This window comes from Petaurus breviceps, unplaced genomic scaffold (genome assembly GCF_028583685.1).
Source record: "Petaurus breviceps papuanus isolate PSGF00001 unplaced genomic scaffold, PetGlider_PUasm1.0 99, whole genome shotgun sequence".
NCBI classification, from domain to species: Eukaryota; Metazoa; Chordata; class Mammalia; order Diprotodontia; family Petauridae; genus Petaurus; species Petaurus breviceps.
In genome coordinates this window covers 8473921-8488195 of record NW_027187465.1, presented here as the reverse complement: position 1 = coordinate 8488195, position 14275 = coordinate 8473921, and the positions used below count along the sequence as shown (strand labels likewise).

The 14275-nt window shown below is 44.0% G+C and overlaps 1 protein-coding gene across 1 annotated transcript in view; it reads right to left on the bottom strand.

Moving 5' to 3' along the window:
• The window catches only part of LOC138156179 (sodium-dependent serotonin transporter-like), a 32276-nt gene that overhangs the window by 11379 nt on the left and 6622 nt on the right, over positions 1-14275 (bottom strand). The window contains exons 2-8 of the mRNA XM_069081389.1: positions 13356-13490; positions 12762-12981; positions 10003-10141; positions 8730-8864; positions 3701-3804; positions 2751-2878; positions 1275-1387 (exon numbers count right to left, since the gene is read on the bottom strand). Of these exons, the coding sequence (XP_068937490.1) occupies positions 1275-1387; positions 2751-2878; positions 3701-3804; positions 8730-8864; positions 10003-10141; positions 12762-12981; positions 13356-13490 (974 nt within the window). The remainder of the gene's footprint in view (positions 1-1274; positions 1388-2750; positions 2879-3700; positions 3805-8729; positions 8865-10002; positions 10142-12761; positions 12982-13355; positions 13491-14275) is intronic.

Below are 14275 nucleotides of genomic sequence, written 5' to 3'. Positions count from 1 at the left end.
AGAGAGACACACACAAAGAGAAAGAGACAGAGAAAGAAAGAGAGAGAGGAGACAGAGACAGAGAGAGGAGAGAGGGAGAGAGACAGAGAGAGGGAGATAGGAGGGAGGGAGAGAGAGAGACAGAGAGGAGAGAGAGAGAGGAGAGAGGGAGAGACAAAGACAGAGACACAGAGAGGGAGACAAAGAGAGAGAGAGAGAGAGAGAGAGACCTGGTAACCCAGAGGGTCTCTTGTCATATGGAGAGGGTGAATAGGACCAATGCCAATGATGATTCATAAGTGCAAGATGTGACTTAAACTATACCATCCAGAAAATATGATTGGAAAAGGTCAGTTATGTGGGGGAGAGCAAAAGATGACAGATGGACAGCACATGGGCTCAACTGGAACCCACAATATTAGTGTGAGGTCAGGATAAGTATATTAATTGTTGTTCAGTCATTTCAGTTGCATCTGACTCTCTGTAATGGGAATGTAAATTTGTAAGATCTTTCCTGCCTCTAGGCTAAAGTGCACCTGGAGCCTGGGGTGGGAGGCTTTTTTTTCAGTAGATACTTCTTGATTGGCCAGTGAGTCAATAAGGTTGTTACATTCTCTGAGCCAGGAGAAGGCTATATAAGCCCTGATGTGTAGTTTTGTTTTGGGGGGTTACTTTGAGAAGTGTTCTGTGATTTGATCAGATGAAACTTGGGAAGCCGTTGTTGAGAGTCCCCCGGCTTTGAAAAACCCAAATGTTGAAACCCAGATGTTGATTTGGTATGGATGTAATGGTTGGACAGTTTGGAAACTGTCTACTTGATCTGTTTCTCTGTCTTGATAATTCTGTCTGTGTATTCTGAAGTTCAGGGTGCTGACCTTTTTCCCCTGAACTAGGTAAACGATATGTGTTTGACCGATTAAAGTAAGCGTGTTAACCCATTTTGAGTTGCTTTCCTTTAGCAAAGCAGATCTAAGAACCTGTGGTGGCAGCAACCCTGGGGATGCTGGGGTGCTTGCTGATACACTCTCCATGATCCCATTTGGGGTTTTCTTGGCAGAGATACTGGAGTGGTTGGCCATTTCCTTCTCCAGCACATTTTACAGATGAGGAAATTGGGGCAAACAGGGTGAAGTGACTTGCCCAGGGTCACTCAACTCAGGTCTTCCTGACTCCAAGCCTGGCACTCTATTCACTATACCACCTAGTTTACCTGTCTTTCCCAAAGGCAGAGGAATGCATGAGAAACCCTTTCAAGATTCTACTCTCCCCTCCCAAAGCCAGGCAAAATTACTCACAGTGCTGTCTAATCCCAAGGTGATCATCATAAGGAAAAATACAATGGAGAAGAACGTGGATCCCACCATGTTGGCAATGGCTTCGGGGTAAGTGATAAAGAGGAGGCTGGGACCTGGCAAAGAGTATGAGAAGATCATTTTTTCCCTTTCTTATTTTTCCAAGTAGAGTCCAGTGGCTTCTGGACCAATTTCTAGAGGACAAAACTCTCCTTCAGTGGATGATGAGAAAAGCTTCAGGAAGAAACTCCAGGGGCCCACTTCTGATACACATGCCTCAGGGGGAAATAGGATCTGGATAAGAGTCAATTGTTCCCTTCCCTTCCCCCACCAAGAAACTGGAATTCCCATTCTTACTAATTATTTTTAGCACTTTGAAGCTTTTCCTGGAACATTTTCATGCATGCAATGTCACCTGATCTTTCCTCTAACCTTCTGAAAGTGAACAGGTATTATTATTTCTATTTTTTGGATAGAAAGAATTGATACACAGAGAGGATCTTAGGATTATAGACCCAGACCTGTCAGGGAACTCAGAAGTCATCTGGTCTGATCCTCTCATTGTACAGATAAGGAAACTGAGCCACAGAAGGGTTAAGTACCTGTCTAGGTTCACATTGCCAGTAAGTGTTTGAGGTGGGTCCCCTGACTCCTTATCCAGTATCTTTAACACTATACCAGCCTTGATAAGTTGGCTAGAGGTCCAACACCTGAGTTTATGGTTTGACTCTGACAGTATTAGCTGTGTGACTTTGGGTGAGTCACTTAATTTCTCAGTGTCCCAGACAACTCTCCAAGACTATAAATTCCTGATTTACTTTGCTGGAGGGAGTTTCTATAGGAGGAATACTCTTTAAAAGTCATGCTCACAAAAAAGCATGGCCCCAAACCCTAATCTAGTGAACTAATCTGTAATAAAATTGTCATGGGTTGACCTATTATTTTTAACAAGTAATGTTTACACAATATCTGAGGTCTTTATCTGAAGGGATGACTCCAAGTGAAAATTTCAGACCCTGTGGTAGGGATCTGAGAGACATATTTCAGCAGTAAGAGGACTTCCAGTGCCCCTCAAACCATAGCATGTAGGCAACTTGCTTTACCAAGTCCAGCTGAGAATGGGGCAGCAGTAAAAAATTATCCTAATTCATAGCTATTTAAGGTTTACAAAGCATTTTTCTTGAAATGACTTTGTGAAAGAAGTGGCTTACAAGTACTATTCTGATTTACTGATGAGGAAAATCAGGGCTAGAAAGATTAAGCAGCGTGTCCAAGGCCACATAGCTTGTAAGTGTCAGGGTCAGAATTTAAACCTAAGTCTCATAACTCCCAAGTCCAAAATCTCTTTGTAATAAAAGCAGAGAAACTGAAATCGTTCGTTGGTTTCTTTTTTGTTTGTTGGTTGGTTTCTTTATCAAGCCAGTGAAGGTCATGGTTCTTGGGCTGAGGAGGGTAGATTAATATAAAAGAGATACAGACCTTTGTCCTTTGCCACTTCTTCTACCTTGATGTCCCTCATCTCTGCCATGTAGCCCAGGACGGTGAAGATGACAAACCCAGAGAGGAAGCTGGTCAGACAGTTCACCATGCTGGTGATAAGTGCATCCCTGCAAGTCAGAAAGCCTGAGTGTGACTTGGGGCTTGGGGAGGAGGCCAAAATGGCCTCCTCTTGAAATGCTTGAGGCTTTAAGGCCTCGGTGGAAGATAGAAAGGCAGACAGCAGCGATGTGCTCTCTCTTGTTCATATCATCACCTCCCAAGGGTTCAATGATCATCTCTCTGCAGATCTTTCCTTATCAGCAACTGCCAGTAGGGCATCTCTATTGGGATGCCAGGTGGGCATCTTATTGAGTCCCAAACAGAACTCATTATCTTCCTCTCTAACCCTGCCTTTCATTCAAACTTGCCTGTTTCTATCAAGGGCACCATTGTCCTCCTGGTCACCAGAATTCTCAACCTCAGAGTCATTCCCTGCCCTTAACCATCTCCACTTAATCAGTTGCCAAATCTTGCCCATTCTGCCTCCATAACATCTCGTACATATGTGTGTCTTCTCTTTTTTACTCACGTGGTCACAACAACCTTAGTTAAGCCCTTATTGCCTTCTGCCTGGACTATTGCAATAACCAAATTGGTTTACCCATTGATTTCTCCCATTCTTTCCACTCACACAGCTGCCACCTTGGTGGTCAGCTCACACCTTGACTGTCACATTAGCTTACTGGTTGGTCTTCATGCCTCAAGATGTGACTTACCCACAGTCACACAGATGGTATGAATGTGGGGGAGAATTTGGACTTGGGTTTTCCTGACTCCAAACCCAGCACCTGAAGAGCTTTTGGACCTCACCACCACCTTCAGTCCCTGGCTTCCTCTTCCTCTTAATCTTGTACAAATTCAGTCACATTGGCCTTGCTTTGCATCCTCACCTGAAGCAGTTGTTGTTAATCTGGTTGTAACTGGACAGAGCAAGCAGGACTCCAAAGCCAGGACCCAGAGAAAAAAAGATCTGAGCTGCAGCATCGACCCAGACCTGGTAAGACAAGTGGAAGGTCATGGACGTTGGGGCGGAGGATGGTGGGGAGGAGAATCAGCATTTGGAGAGCTTCCTCCCTCCCAAGAAGATTCATCCTCCAGACCAGTATCAGTGAGGGTTTTACAGCTAATTGTGTCTGTACTCAGTTGAGAAAGGTTCATTTGAATAAATCTATCATTTCATCCAGTAGAAAATAAGCTCTCTGTGGCCAGGGGCCTTTAAAAAATGTCTTTGTAGTCCCAGTCCCTAGCATGGTGTCTGGTATATAGCGAGTATTTAATAATTGCTTGTTGAATTGATTTGATTTGGATGTCATGTCTTCCAACAGAATGTAAATTCTGAAAGTAGGGATGGTTTCATTTTAATTTTCATATTACCTGAGCCTAGGACAATCCTTTGTAAAAAAATCAATGCTTAATGACTGTTTAATTGGAGAGAATTCCATTGAACCACAAAATCTCAGAGTTGGAAAGGACCTCAGGAGCACGCAACCTGTACCTAACAAGAATCCCCTCTCCAATATGCCTGACAAGTGACCATCCAGCCTCTGATTGAAGCCCTCCGTGAGAAGGAACCCACCCTCTCTACAAGCAGCTCATTTCACCTTAAGACTTTTCTGTTAGGAAGTTTCTGCTGACATCAAGCTTGAACCAACCTCTGCAGCTTAAATCTGCCCCTCTGAGCCTGGGTCTGTCTTTTGGGGCTAAGCATAACAAGTGCAATCCCTCTTCCATAGAACTGCCTTTCAAATGTGTGAAGGCAGCTAAATCCCCCCTCAAAAGGAGACATCATCAGGTCATAAGGTAAATATGCCCTGTTTGTTCAGGTTTTGAAAGACCTCTGCCCAAGGATACACAGGTAGTAAGTGGCAAAGCCAGGATTCAAACTCTCATCTTGTGACTCCTGATCCTGGGCTCTTTTCAAAATAGCAAGCTGCCATCTTGCCTAGACCACCTGGCCAGTCAGGGACTGAACCCATACCTGCAGTCAGGTCTCTCTATTATTATTCATATGTTCCTTTCCACTATACACCATTGCTACCACCTAAGTGGGGAGATATGGAGGGGGAGCCTTTTTTGTGTGATTGGCATTTTGGGGGGATAACCCCTTTCTCTGAATGAATGAGGGCCCCTGCTCTGCTCTATGAAGGGCTTTACAAAAGATCTCAGAGTGGGAGGGGACCTCAGAGATCACCAGGAGAATGTAAGCTCCTTGAGGGGAGAGGCTATTTGACTTTTGTCTCTGTAATATTTTAAAAAATGTTTATCGATTGGTTGATTTGTATTGTGTGCCTACACCAGGAGCTCCTATTGGACTCACTGGGATTGTTTCTTTTCTTTGTTTTTATATCTTCAGTGCCAGGAATGTTGTTGATACTTGATAAAAATGCTTGTTGATTATTCAAATGTGCAATAAAATTCTTTTTGAATCAAACTGAACTGAATGATCCCAACTCAAAGGATCCCCCAGACAAATGGTCATCCAGCCTCCACCTGAAGAACTCTCATGAACCTACATATATATTATATACTGTACTATATAACATATATACTATATAATAACAACAATTATTGAGCTTGAAAGTTTTCAAAATTCTTTGTACATATGATTTAATTTGATCCACATATGTTACATTCCACTTTTGAGAAGCTTTCATAATTATGATATATATACACAATATACATATATACACATATGTAAATACATATACTCATATACACACATGTATACACGTGCATGTTATAGCACACACATGTGTATATATTATAACACACATATATATGTATATATGTTATAGCAGACAGAAATTTCCTACAAATGTTACCCTTGCTTCTTCTGAACCAAGCAGAGCAAACGTAATCTCCCTTACCCATTATAACTTTCTAGCTACTTGACATCTTTCATGTGCCTTTCTGGGTGGCCCAGTGGATAAGCAGTGAGACTGCAATTAGGAAAACCTGAACTCAAATCTCAGTCTCAGATGCCGACTGTCCTGTGACCAGGAGCAATTCACTTAACTTCCATTTGCCCTGGTTTCCTCAACTGTAAAATAGGGGTCAAAATAGCACCCACTTCCCAGGATTTTTGTGAGGGTGAAATGAAAGAACATTTGCAAAGGTCTTGCCACAGTGCACACTCAAGGTAGGAGCTTAGTAAATGTTCTTTCTCTCCTTCTTTCTTCCCAGGTTAATCATTTCCAGTTCCTTCCACCATACCTCCTATGGTATGGTCTTGAGTCCGTTCACTATGCTGGTTATGTTCTCTAGACATATTCCCTCATTTTACAGAGAAAGAAGCCAACCCAAGAGAGAGAAAATGTTACCTAATGGTTAATGACAGAGCTGAGTTTTGAACTCAAGTCTCCCCTGCCATGATCCTCTCATTGCGCCCCCACATTCAAGGTCTCTTCCATCTCTGAGGCTTATCCTAGGACCCCAGTAGGGATGGCCATACTTGGCGTTTTTCAACATGCTCCATGACCTCAATGCTGTGGATTCTCTATCCACCGCCTATCCAAGTCTTTTTCTCTGAAAGGTTCCCATCTAATCTTTCCACAAATCTCCCGAAAAAGTCCCACCTATTCAACAATGTCCCAGAAGCCTTTCTCTGATGTTTTCTATATTTTGTGTGTGCCATCCATTATAGACTTTCTTCGATTTCACCTCCTTTTCTCCTTTAGCATCTTCTTCCTCTTGGTCGCCACTTCCCTTGCCCTCTAAAATGCAGCTCACAAATTCAATCCAGGCACTTGTGGTAGGTATAAAGAGGGGAGGCAGATCAGAGCTGAGAGTCAGAGGGCTTGGGCCTCTTTCTCCTGGGGCTGGATACAAAGAGACCCTCAAGTTGTTGAAAGACTCGAGGAGGGGCACATATGGTAAAGTGCATTATTTGTGAGGTCTGCTATTGAAAGTTTTAATTAGAATGTATATCTGGCTGATTACTTATAATGAAAATTCTCTAATGCAGTCCCACTGTAATTACAGACAGGAAATCCATTGTCAATGGGCTTCACAGAAAAGGGCCAGGACCCCTGGCATACATAAAGCCAAGCCTGGTAAATGAGATGTGTAATTCAGTTTTCCATTTGCATTTCTAAGGGCCAGGATTGTAAGTCTGTTCTTTTTTCTCTGAAGGAATAATGAGCTCTTTACTTGGGGCTCTCTGATCTTCTCAGGAAAAAACCCTGTAAGTCAAAGCTACCTATTAGAGCGAGCCACAGCTGGCAGAGTAGCAGACATTGGAAAGCAAATATCAGAGGAGGGAAAGAGATCCCAGGGGAGCCTTCATAGACTGTCAGGGGAGCACCAAGGATTACTCAGCTGGCCATTATCTCTGGAGGTCCCTTTCCCTTTGCTTTCCTTCCAGAAGGAACCATCTCCTGCCTTGCCTTCTCCCATAGCCTCCTGCCTCCTCCTGCCTTCTATAGTTGTGTAAGCTGTCCCCCTCTCCCCACACCATATCTGGACTGCACTCCACAAAACTTCCTTCTTGGCTCAGCTTAAATGCTCCCCTTTGTCATGGAGCCTTGGTTCTCTCCCTTAGTCACCTTGTATTTACTTCTCTGTATACTCATTCCCTATCCTCTAATAAAATGTAAGCTGCTTGAGGGCAGGAAAATTTCACATGAGTCTTGGTTTCCCCGACTTAATAATAGAAATACTTGCTGAATTGAGTCAAATGCTACATCCCCTAGTTACAGAGGTGGGGAACCTGTGGCCTTGAGGCCACTTGTGGCTCTCTTGGTCCTAAAGAATTACGCTTCAGGGACTAGAGGGCAACATGTGGCCTGGAGGCCACAGGTTTCCCACCTCTGAACCCTAGTACAATGTAAGCTTGAGGACTGGGATACAAAGACAAAACCAAAACAGTCCCTTCCCTCAGGTAGCTTAAATTCTTCCCAGAGGACACAAGTTCACTGACAAATATTTACAGGATAGATACAAAACAAATAACTGTCTTCTGAAACCTGAACGATGTGGAGAATGGATTAGATTTGCTCTGTTTGGCCCTAGAAGGCAGAACCCGGAGACAGATTTTGGTTAGATGTCCAGGAAATCTTTCTAACAATGAGAGATATCTCAAAGTGCCTGTGGGAGGTGAAGGACTTGTCTGTCCTGGGAGGGTCACAAGTACAAGCTGGACAGCCATTTTATGGGTATGTTGGGCCAGGATGGGGGGGGAAGGAGGGGAGATTCCTTTAATTTAGGAATTGGACTATATGGTTGCTGAAGTAGTACCCTTCAATTCAGTGATTCTGAGAAATATAAAGTCATTTAGGGGCAGTGGGCAATGGGGAAGGGGATCAGAAAAAAAGTCTCCCTGGTAATTTTCCTTCCAGTTATTTGCTAATACATACAGTGCTACTGTAAATATTTTGGTCTACATGGGACCTCAAAGGTCTGATCTTTGGCTTCGTTGGTGGCATGTGACTAGTAGTGTATTGTTGGGTCAAAGAGTAGGGGGAGTTTAGTGAATTCATGTCCTGAGAAGGCCTCCTAAAGCCATCTGAGCTGGCTTAACTGGCTTCCCTGATTCAAATTCCACCAGGAAAGGGGGATACTTGAATGCTGATCACTGCAATTGCCTTCTGAGGAGAGTTACAGGGATGGAATGACTGGGCAGTGCAGTCCAGTGGCGGCTCACACACACACACACACACACACACACACACACACATACACACACCAGTGATTGTAGAAGTGGCAAGGGGCAGGGAAGAGAGGGTGGTACATTCTTTCCCAAGCACAGCAGCATCCCACAGTCTCCTGGCACAGAGCTGCACTGTGCTATTGGAGTTTGGGTGTTTTATTCTGTCAAAGAGGCTTATCAGAAGCGGGGCAGCCCCAGAACTTGGCATTAACTCCCAATGCCCTGAATCCCAGCACAGGGCTGCAGACCCAGAAAAAGACTTGTTGGCTTACTGATGTACTCAGCAGTTTCTCCCAGTTGGGCTGGAGGTAGAAGACGATACCTCTCCAGGCTCCAGGTAAGGTGGCACCTCGGATCAGGAGGATGAAGAGCACCAGGTAGGGGAAGGTGGCAGTGAGCCACACTACCTAGGAAGGGAAGGATAAAGGCAGGAATCTGGGAGTGGACCAATATATACAGTGGCAGGAGAACTGGGAGCAGAGCATATCATATGAAGGGAGCTTTGCCCTCCTACTGGGTCCAGAGTCAGCAAAGACAGAGAAAGTATTGTCAGAAACTGTCCCAAAAGATACTTCTGGCCTCAGACAATGCCTAAAATTCCTTCTAGGGGATAAATCCTTTCAATCCACTGTTCAGGACTGAAATGCAAATATTCCAAGAAAGTGTATATTCCCACCCAAAGAATCTCAGAATCAGTTGGAAAGGACCTCAGAGGCTTGTCTGGTTAAACTCCTTTGTTTTACAGGCGAGGAAACTGAGGCTTAGAGAGGTTAGGGGACTTGTCCAAGTTAACAAAGCTAATCAATTTCAGAAGTGAGATTTAGAAAAAAGAAACATTTATATGGCACCTACTATGGACCAGGCAGTGTCCTAAGCACTGAAAACATGTCTCATTTGATCCTCATAACAACCCTGGGAGATAGATTTTTATTATTATTATTACCATTTTCAGTTGACAAAACTGAGGCAGACAGAGGTTAAGTGACAGCTAGTAAGTGCCCAAGACTGGTCAGCTATGTTGTGCAGTGGATAGTGTCAGGTCTGGAGTCAGAGAGACTTGGGTTCAAATCTGGTCTCAGCTGTGTGACCCTGGACAAGTCACTTAACCCTGTTTGGTTCAGTTTCCTCATCTATAAAATGAGCTAGAGAAAGAAATGGTAAACCACTCCTGTATCTCTGCCAAGAAAACACTAAATGGAGTCACGCAGAGTTGGACGTGACTGAAATGATGAAACAACAACTTCTTGTATTCAGGTCCAATGCTCCATTCATATAACCACCTAGCTGCCCTAACCCAGGTCTTCCTGAGTCCCAATTCAGGTCCAGGACTCTGTCTGCTAGGCCATGCTGCCTAGCAACTAAGTGACTTTTCTAGGGTCACACATCTAGGATGTGTCAGAGACCTGGTCATCCTGCATCTGATGCTTGGTCGTTTTAAAATGCTCTATAAATACTGGTTATTCTTGTCCCATTCTTATTTTTTTTCCTCCTATATCTGGGCTTTTTTGGGGGGAGCCTGATCAGGGTGTGAGGGGGCTCAGTTACCTTCCCAGAAGTCTTCACTCCTTTCCACAGGCTGAAGTAGACAGTTGTGAAGATGAGGAAAAGGCACAGCAGAAGCTGCCAGCGAATGGCTCCTGGATCCTGCAGGCCACCTGACTTCTCAATCTCCAGGACCCTCCGCCTGTTGGAGATTCACACTGGGTGTTCAAGAGTCCCAGGACTTGGAGTGCCACCCATCTCCAAGACAGTGAAAGAATGTTAAGCATAAAATTTCAGGAATTAGAGATGAGAGACCCTGGAGAATGTCATAAGGAGAGGGCAGTGTTGGTATCAGAACCAAGGACAGATCCTCGGTGTCCTGCCCCTATCCTGGCTGTGTAGGGTTGGTTATATCTTGAATCCCCTGCATAGAACATGATTCCTAGAAGGTCTGACATCACCCTAGGGCACTGGAGTTAACCTTGACCACCACACCCACTAAGCAATTAGTGCTTTGAAGGGTTTGGGGTTTTTAAAAAATGCTTTATACTTTTTCATTTAACTCAACTGATCTCCCCTGATCCTCAAAATAATTTTCTGGGGTAGCTCAAGTAGGTATGAGTTCTTCCCATTTGTCAGATGGAAAAACAGACATCAAGAGGCCACAAGATTCTAGTTTCATAGATTCAGCTAGATCTGGAAGGGACTTTGGGACTACTTAGTCCAACCTAATTTTAAAAGTGAGGAAATTGAGGCTTAGAGAGGACCACAGATCTGGAGCTGAAGAGTACCTCCTCTAGTCCAACTATCTCATTTTACAGGTGAAGAAACTGAAGCCCAGGGTGGTAAAGTGACTTGTCCAAGGTCACACAATTAGTAATTTTTCAGAGGTGGGATCTGAAACCAGTTCTTCCTGATTCTAAGACTCTTTCCACTGTGCCATGCTGTCCAATTCTCTTGTTTTACAGATGAAAAAAACAGGCCCAGAGAGGTTACCCAAGGTCACTGAGCTAGTGAAAACCAAATCACAGACTCACAGAATCTCAGAGAAGCACAGGACTTTGAAGGCTATCTAGTCCAACCTGACCCTGAACACATGTGCCCTGTATATCACACCCAACAAATGGTTATCCAGCCTTTTCTTTAAGATTGCCAGGGAGGGGCAACCCATTGATTCCATGGGCAGCCCAGTCCACTTTCAGAATACAGATTTATGCAAGAAAAAATAATTATATTCTTCATTCTCTTTGTCTTGGACCTTCCATAATATGGCATAGTGTGGTACAGGGAAAAGATCACTGGCTTGGGAGTCAAGGGATCTGGGTTTGAATCCTAGCTTGACCACTTTATTCCTTGTGTGACCTTGTAATTTAGTAATTTAGTCTCCCTGGGTTTCTATTTCCTCATTTGTAAAATGAGAGTGTTGGAGGAGAAGACCTCTAAGGTCCCTTCTAGCTTACAATCTTTAATTTCATATACTGTGGGATTATTGACAGCACACACACAAAAAAACTGCATAGGGGCAGGTAGGTGGCATAGTGAAGAGAGCACTGGCCCTGGAGTCAGGAGTACCTGAGTTCAAATGTGGTCTCAGACACTTGACACTTACTAGCTGTGTGACCTTGGGCAAGTCACTTAATCCCAATTGCCTTGCCTTCCCCCCTCTGAAAAAAAAAACAAAACTGCAAAAGCACAAAAATGCTAATAGCCGTGTTATTTGTGATAACAAAAATCTGGGATCAAAATATGTGACCAACAACTGAGGAATGGCTGACCAGTTATGGTCTGTGAAGGTAAAAGGATACAAATAATTCAGATTTACCAAATGATGCTGAATAAAGGACATTGAGATGCAGCAAACCTATGGTTAATTTTGGTACTCAGCACTTGGTTCCGTTTGGTTAAAGGATCCTTCCCTACTTTCTGTTAATAATGAGAAAACATCTGCCTTTTGGGGAATGAAGCAGTCAATTTGTGGTAGAACATAGTGGGAATGGCTTGGGCTAAGCAGGAGTGAATGGGCTGTGATTTGCATCATAGGGGGATATCCACACTGCTAAACTCTCAGGCCCACTGGAACACTGGAGTACTCTGTAAAAGAATATCTTTGGGGGCTTGTTGGTTGAATACCTATTGTGTTGAAAGAAAATGTACCAACAGATGTTTAAAGTGAAAAGAAAAATACAATACGTACAACACCGATAACAAGAGCTAATGTTTCATCTCTTGAAGGCTTCAAGGGAAGGGGACCCCTCTCCCGCAGCATTCCATGCAACTTGCGGACAGATCAGACTGTGAGGAGGTTTTTTTCTGACATCAGGCCTGAATCTGCTTCTTTATTACTTCTCCCCCTGGCTCCTAGTTCTCCCCTCTGGGGCCAAGCAGAAGACATGTAAATCCTTTTTCACTTGATAGCTCATTAGATTAGTGAGAGGGGACTCATTTATCTTCAGAGTCAACTTATTCCACTTTGGAACAGCTTTAATTGCCTGGAAGTTCTTTTGACACCTGGCTTAAACATAGTTCTCTCTCATTTCTGAGAGAAGGGACCCTAGTTGCCATCTAATCCAACCCATACATGAAAGGAATGCCCACTATAACACACCCAAGTGGCCATCCAGTCTCTGCTTGAAGACCTCCAAAGAGGGGAGCCTATTTGGGATTTACTCAATGGCAGCCCCCCAACATCACTGGGGAGTTTAGAGAGGAAGACCTTTCAGGTACCATGGGTTTTCACTCTCCAACCCAGTTTTCCCTCAGCCCCTCCGCACCTCATTTCCTGCCCTCGATCCCCACTTGCATCCTCTTTCAGACACACTCACATGTAAAACTCCTCAGCAGGCGAGTGAGAGAAGTTGCTCCAGGTGAGGTTACTGTAGTCAAAGTAGTTGGTACAATTTGGGGTGTTCCAGGGATTGTGGCAGTGGGTCCAGGGCAGTGAGCTGCCCATGGAAGAGTAGAAGTAGTAGAGGGCCCAGGCGATGATGGTGTTGTAATAAAAGGCAATGTAGAGGTCGATGAGGCAGACAGCATACCCAATCCCTGCCTCAGGGAAGAGATACCCCACGGGGGTTAGGAGAACTAAGCAATCATTGAGTGGGAGGTCTGCCTTCTAGGAACTGGGCACTGTGCTAGGGAATGGAAATACAACAACAAAATTAAGAAGGGACTCATAGCTAAGGAAAATGAAGCCCAGAGAGGGTACATGACTTTTTTAAGGTCACACAACTAATAATTGATGCTTGAAGCAGGAATAAAACCTAGATTTTTTTTACTCCAATTCCAATGCCTTATGCACAACACCACCCTAGATCAGCCACTCAGTAAAATTGGGCATTAAGTAAAGTTTTTTTGTGTGCCTTTCCATATTTCCTTTTTAGATCCCCTTCTTCCTCTTTCCTCCATCTTTTTCTCACCTTTGAAGATAGGACAGATGTGCTTCCAGATAGGGATGACTCCCATATGATGGTATTGCCCCAGGGCCAACTCCATGTAGAAGAGGGGAATGCCCCCAAATACAGCCATCAGTGCATAAGGGATGAGGAATGCTCCTGTTAGAGATAGGGTAAGGTCAAGCGTTGGGTGTTTAGCCTTTTAGCTCCACACCCCACCAAGCCATTCTCTTTTCTTTTAGATCAGTCAGGCCTGACTTCCTTGACCAAGTCAGCTGTGGCATAAAGATTCTTTTTTTTTTTTGTCTTTTTGGAGAGGGAAGACAGGGCAGTTGGTGTTAAGTGACTTGCCCAAGGTCACGCAGGTAGTAAGTGTTAAGTGTCTGAGGCTGGATTTGAACTCAGGTCCTTCTGACTCTAGGATTGGTGCTCTATTCACTGTGCCTATTCATTAGCTGCCCCTGGCATAAAGATTCTTGACATTCATTGTTGACCAGATCTTTGATGACAAAGCAATATCAATTAGACCTTCCAGTGAATGGTCAAATACTTCAGTTATTGTTCCATGAATGCAGACAAAAGTATCTCAATAATTGAGCAGGAGTTGAGAGAGGCAGTCTGAAGTTCCTAGGATCAAAGACCTAGAACTGAAAGGGGCCCCAGGGGACATCTAGTCCAATTTCCCTCTTTTAGAGATGGGAAGTCACTTGCTCATCATTTAGGTAGTAAATGCCACATTCGCCAAATCCAGAGGAAATTCTATATGGTAACAGTAGCTTCTATCAGCAATGCCTGGGGCTTGTGGCATCTTCTTAAATAATAATTGGCATCAATCTGTGATTTCACCAGTTTAATGAATTCTCAATGAGGAAACTCCCTTGACTAGTGCTTATTGGCACTTTCTCTGAAACCTAGAGAGTTGCCTGAGGGCACTGAGAGGTTAG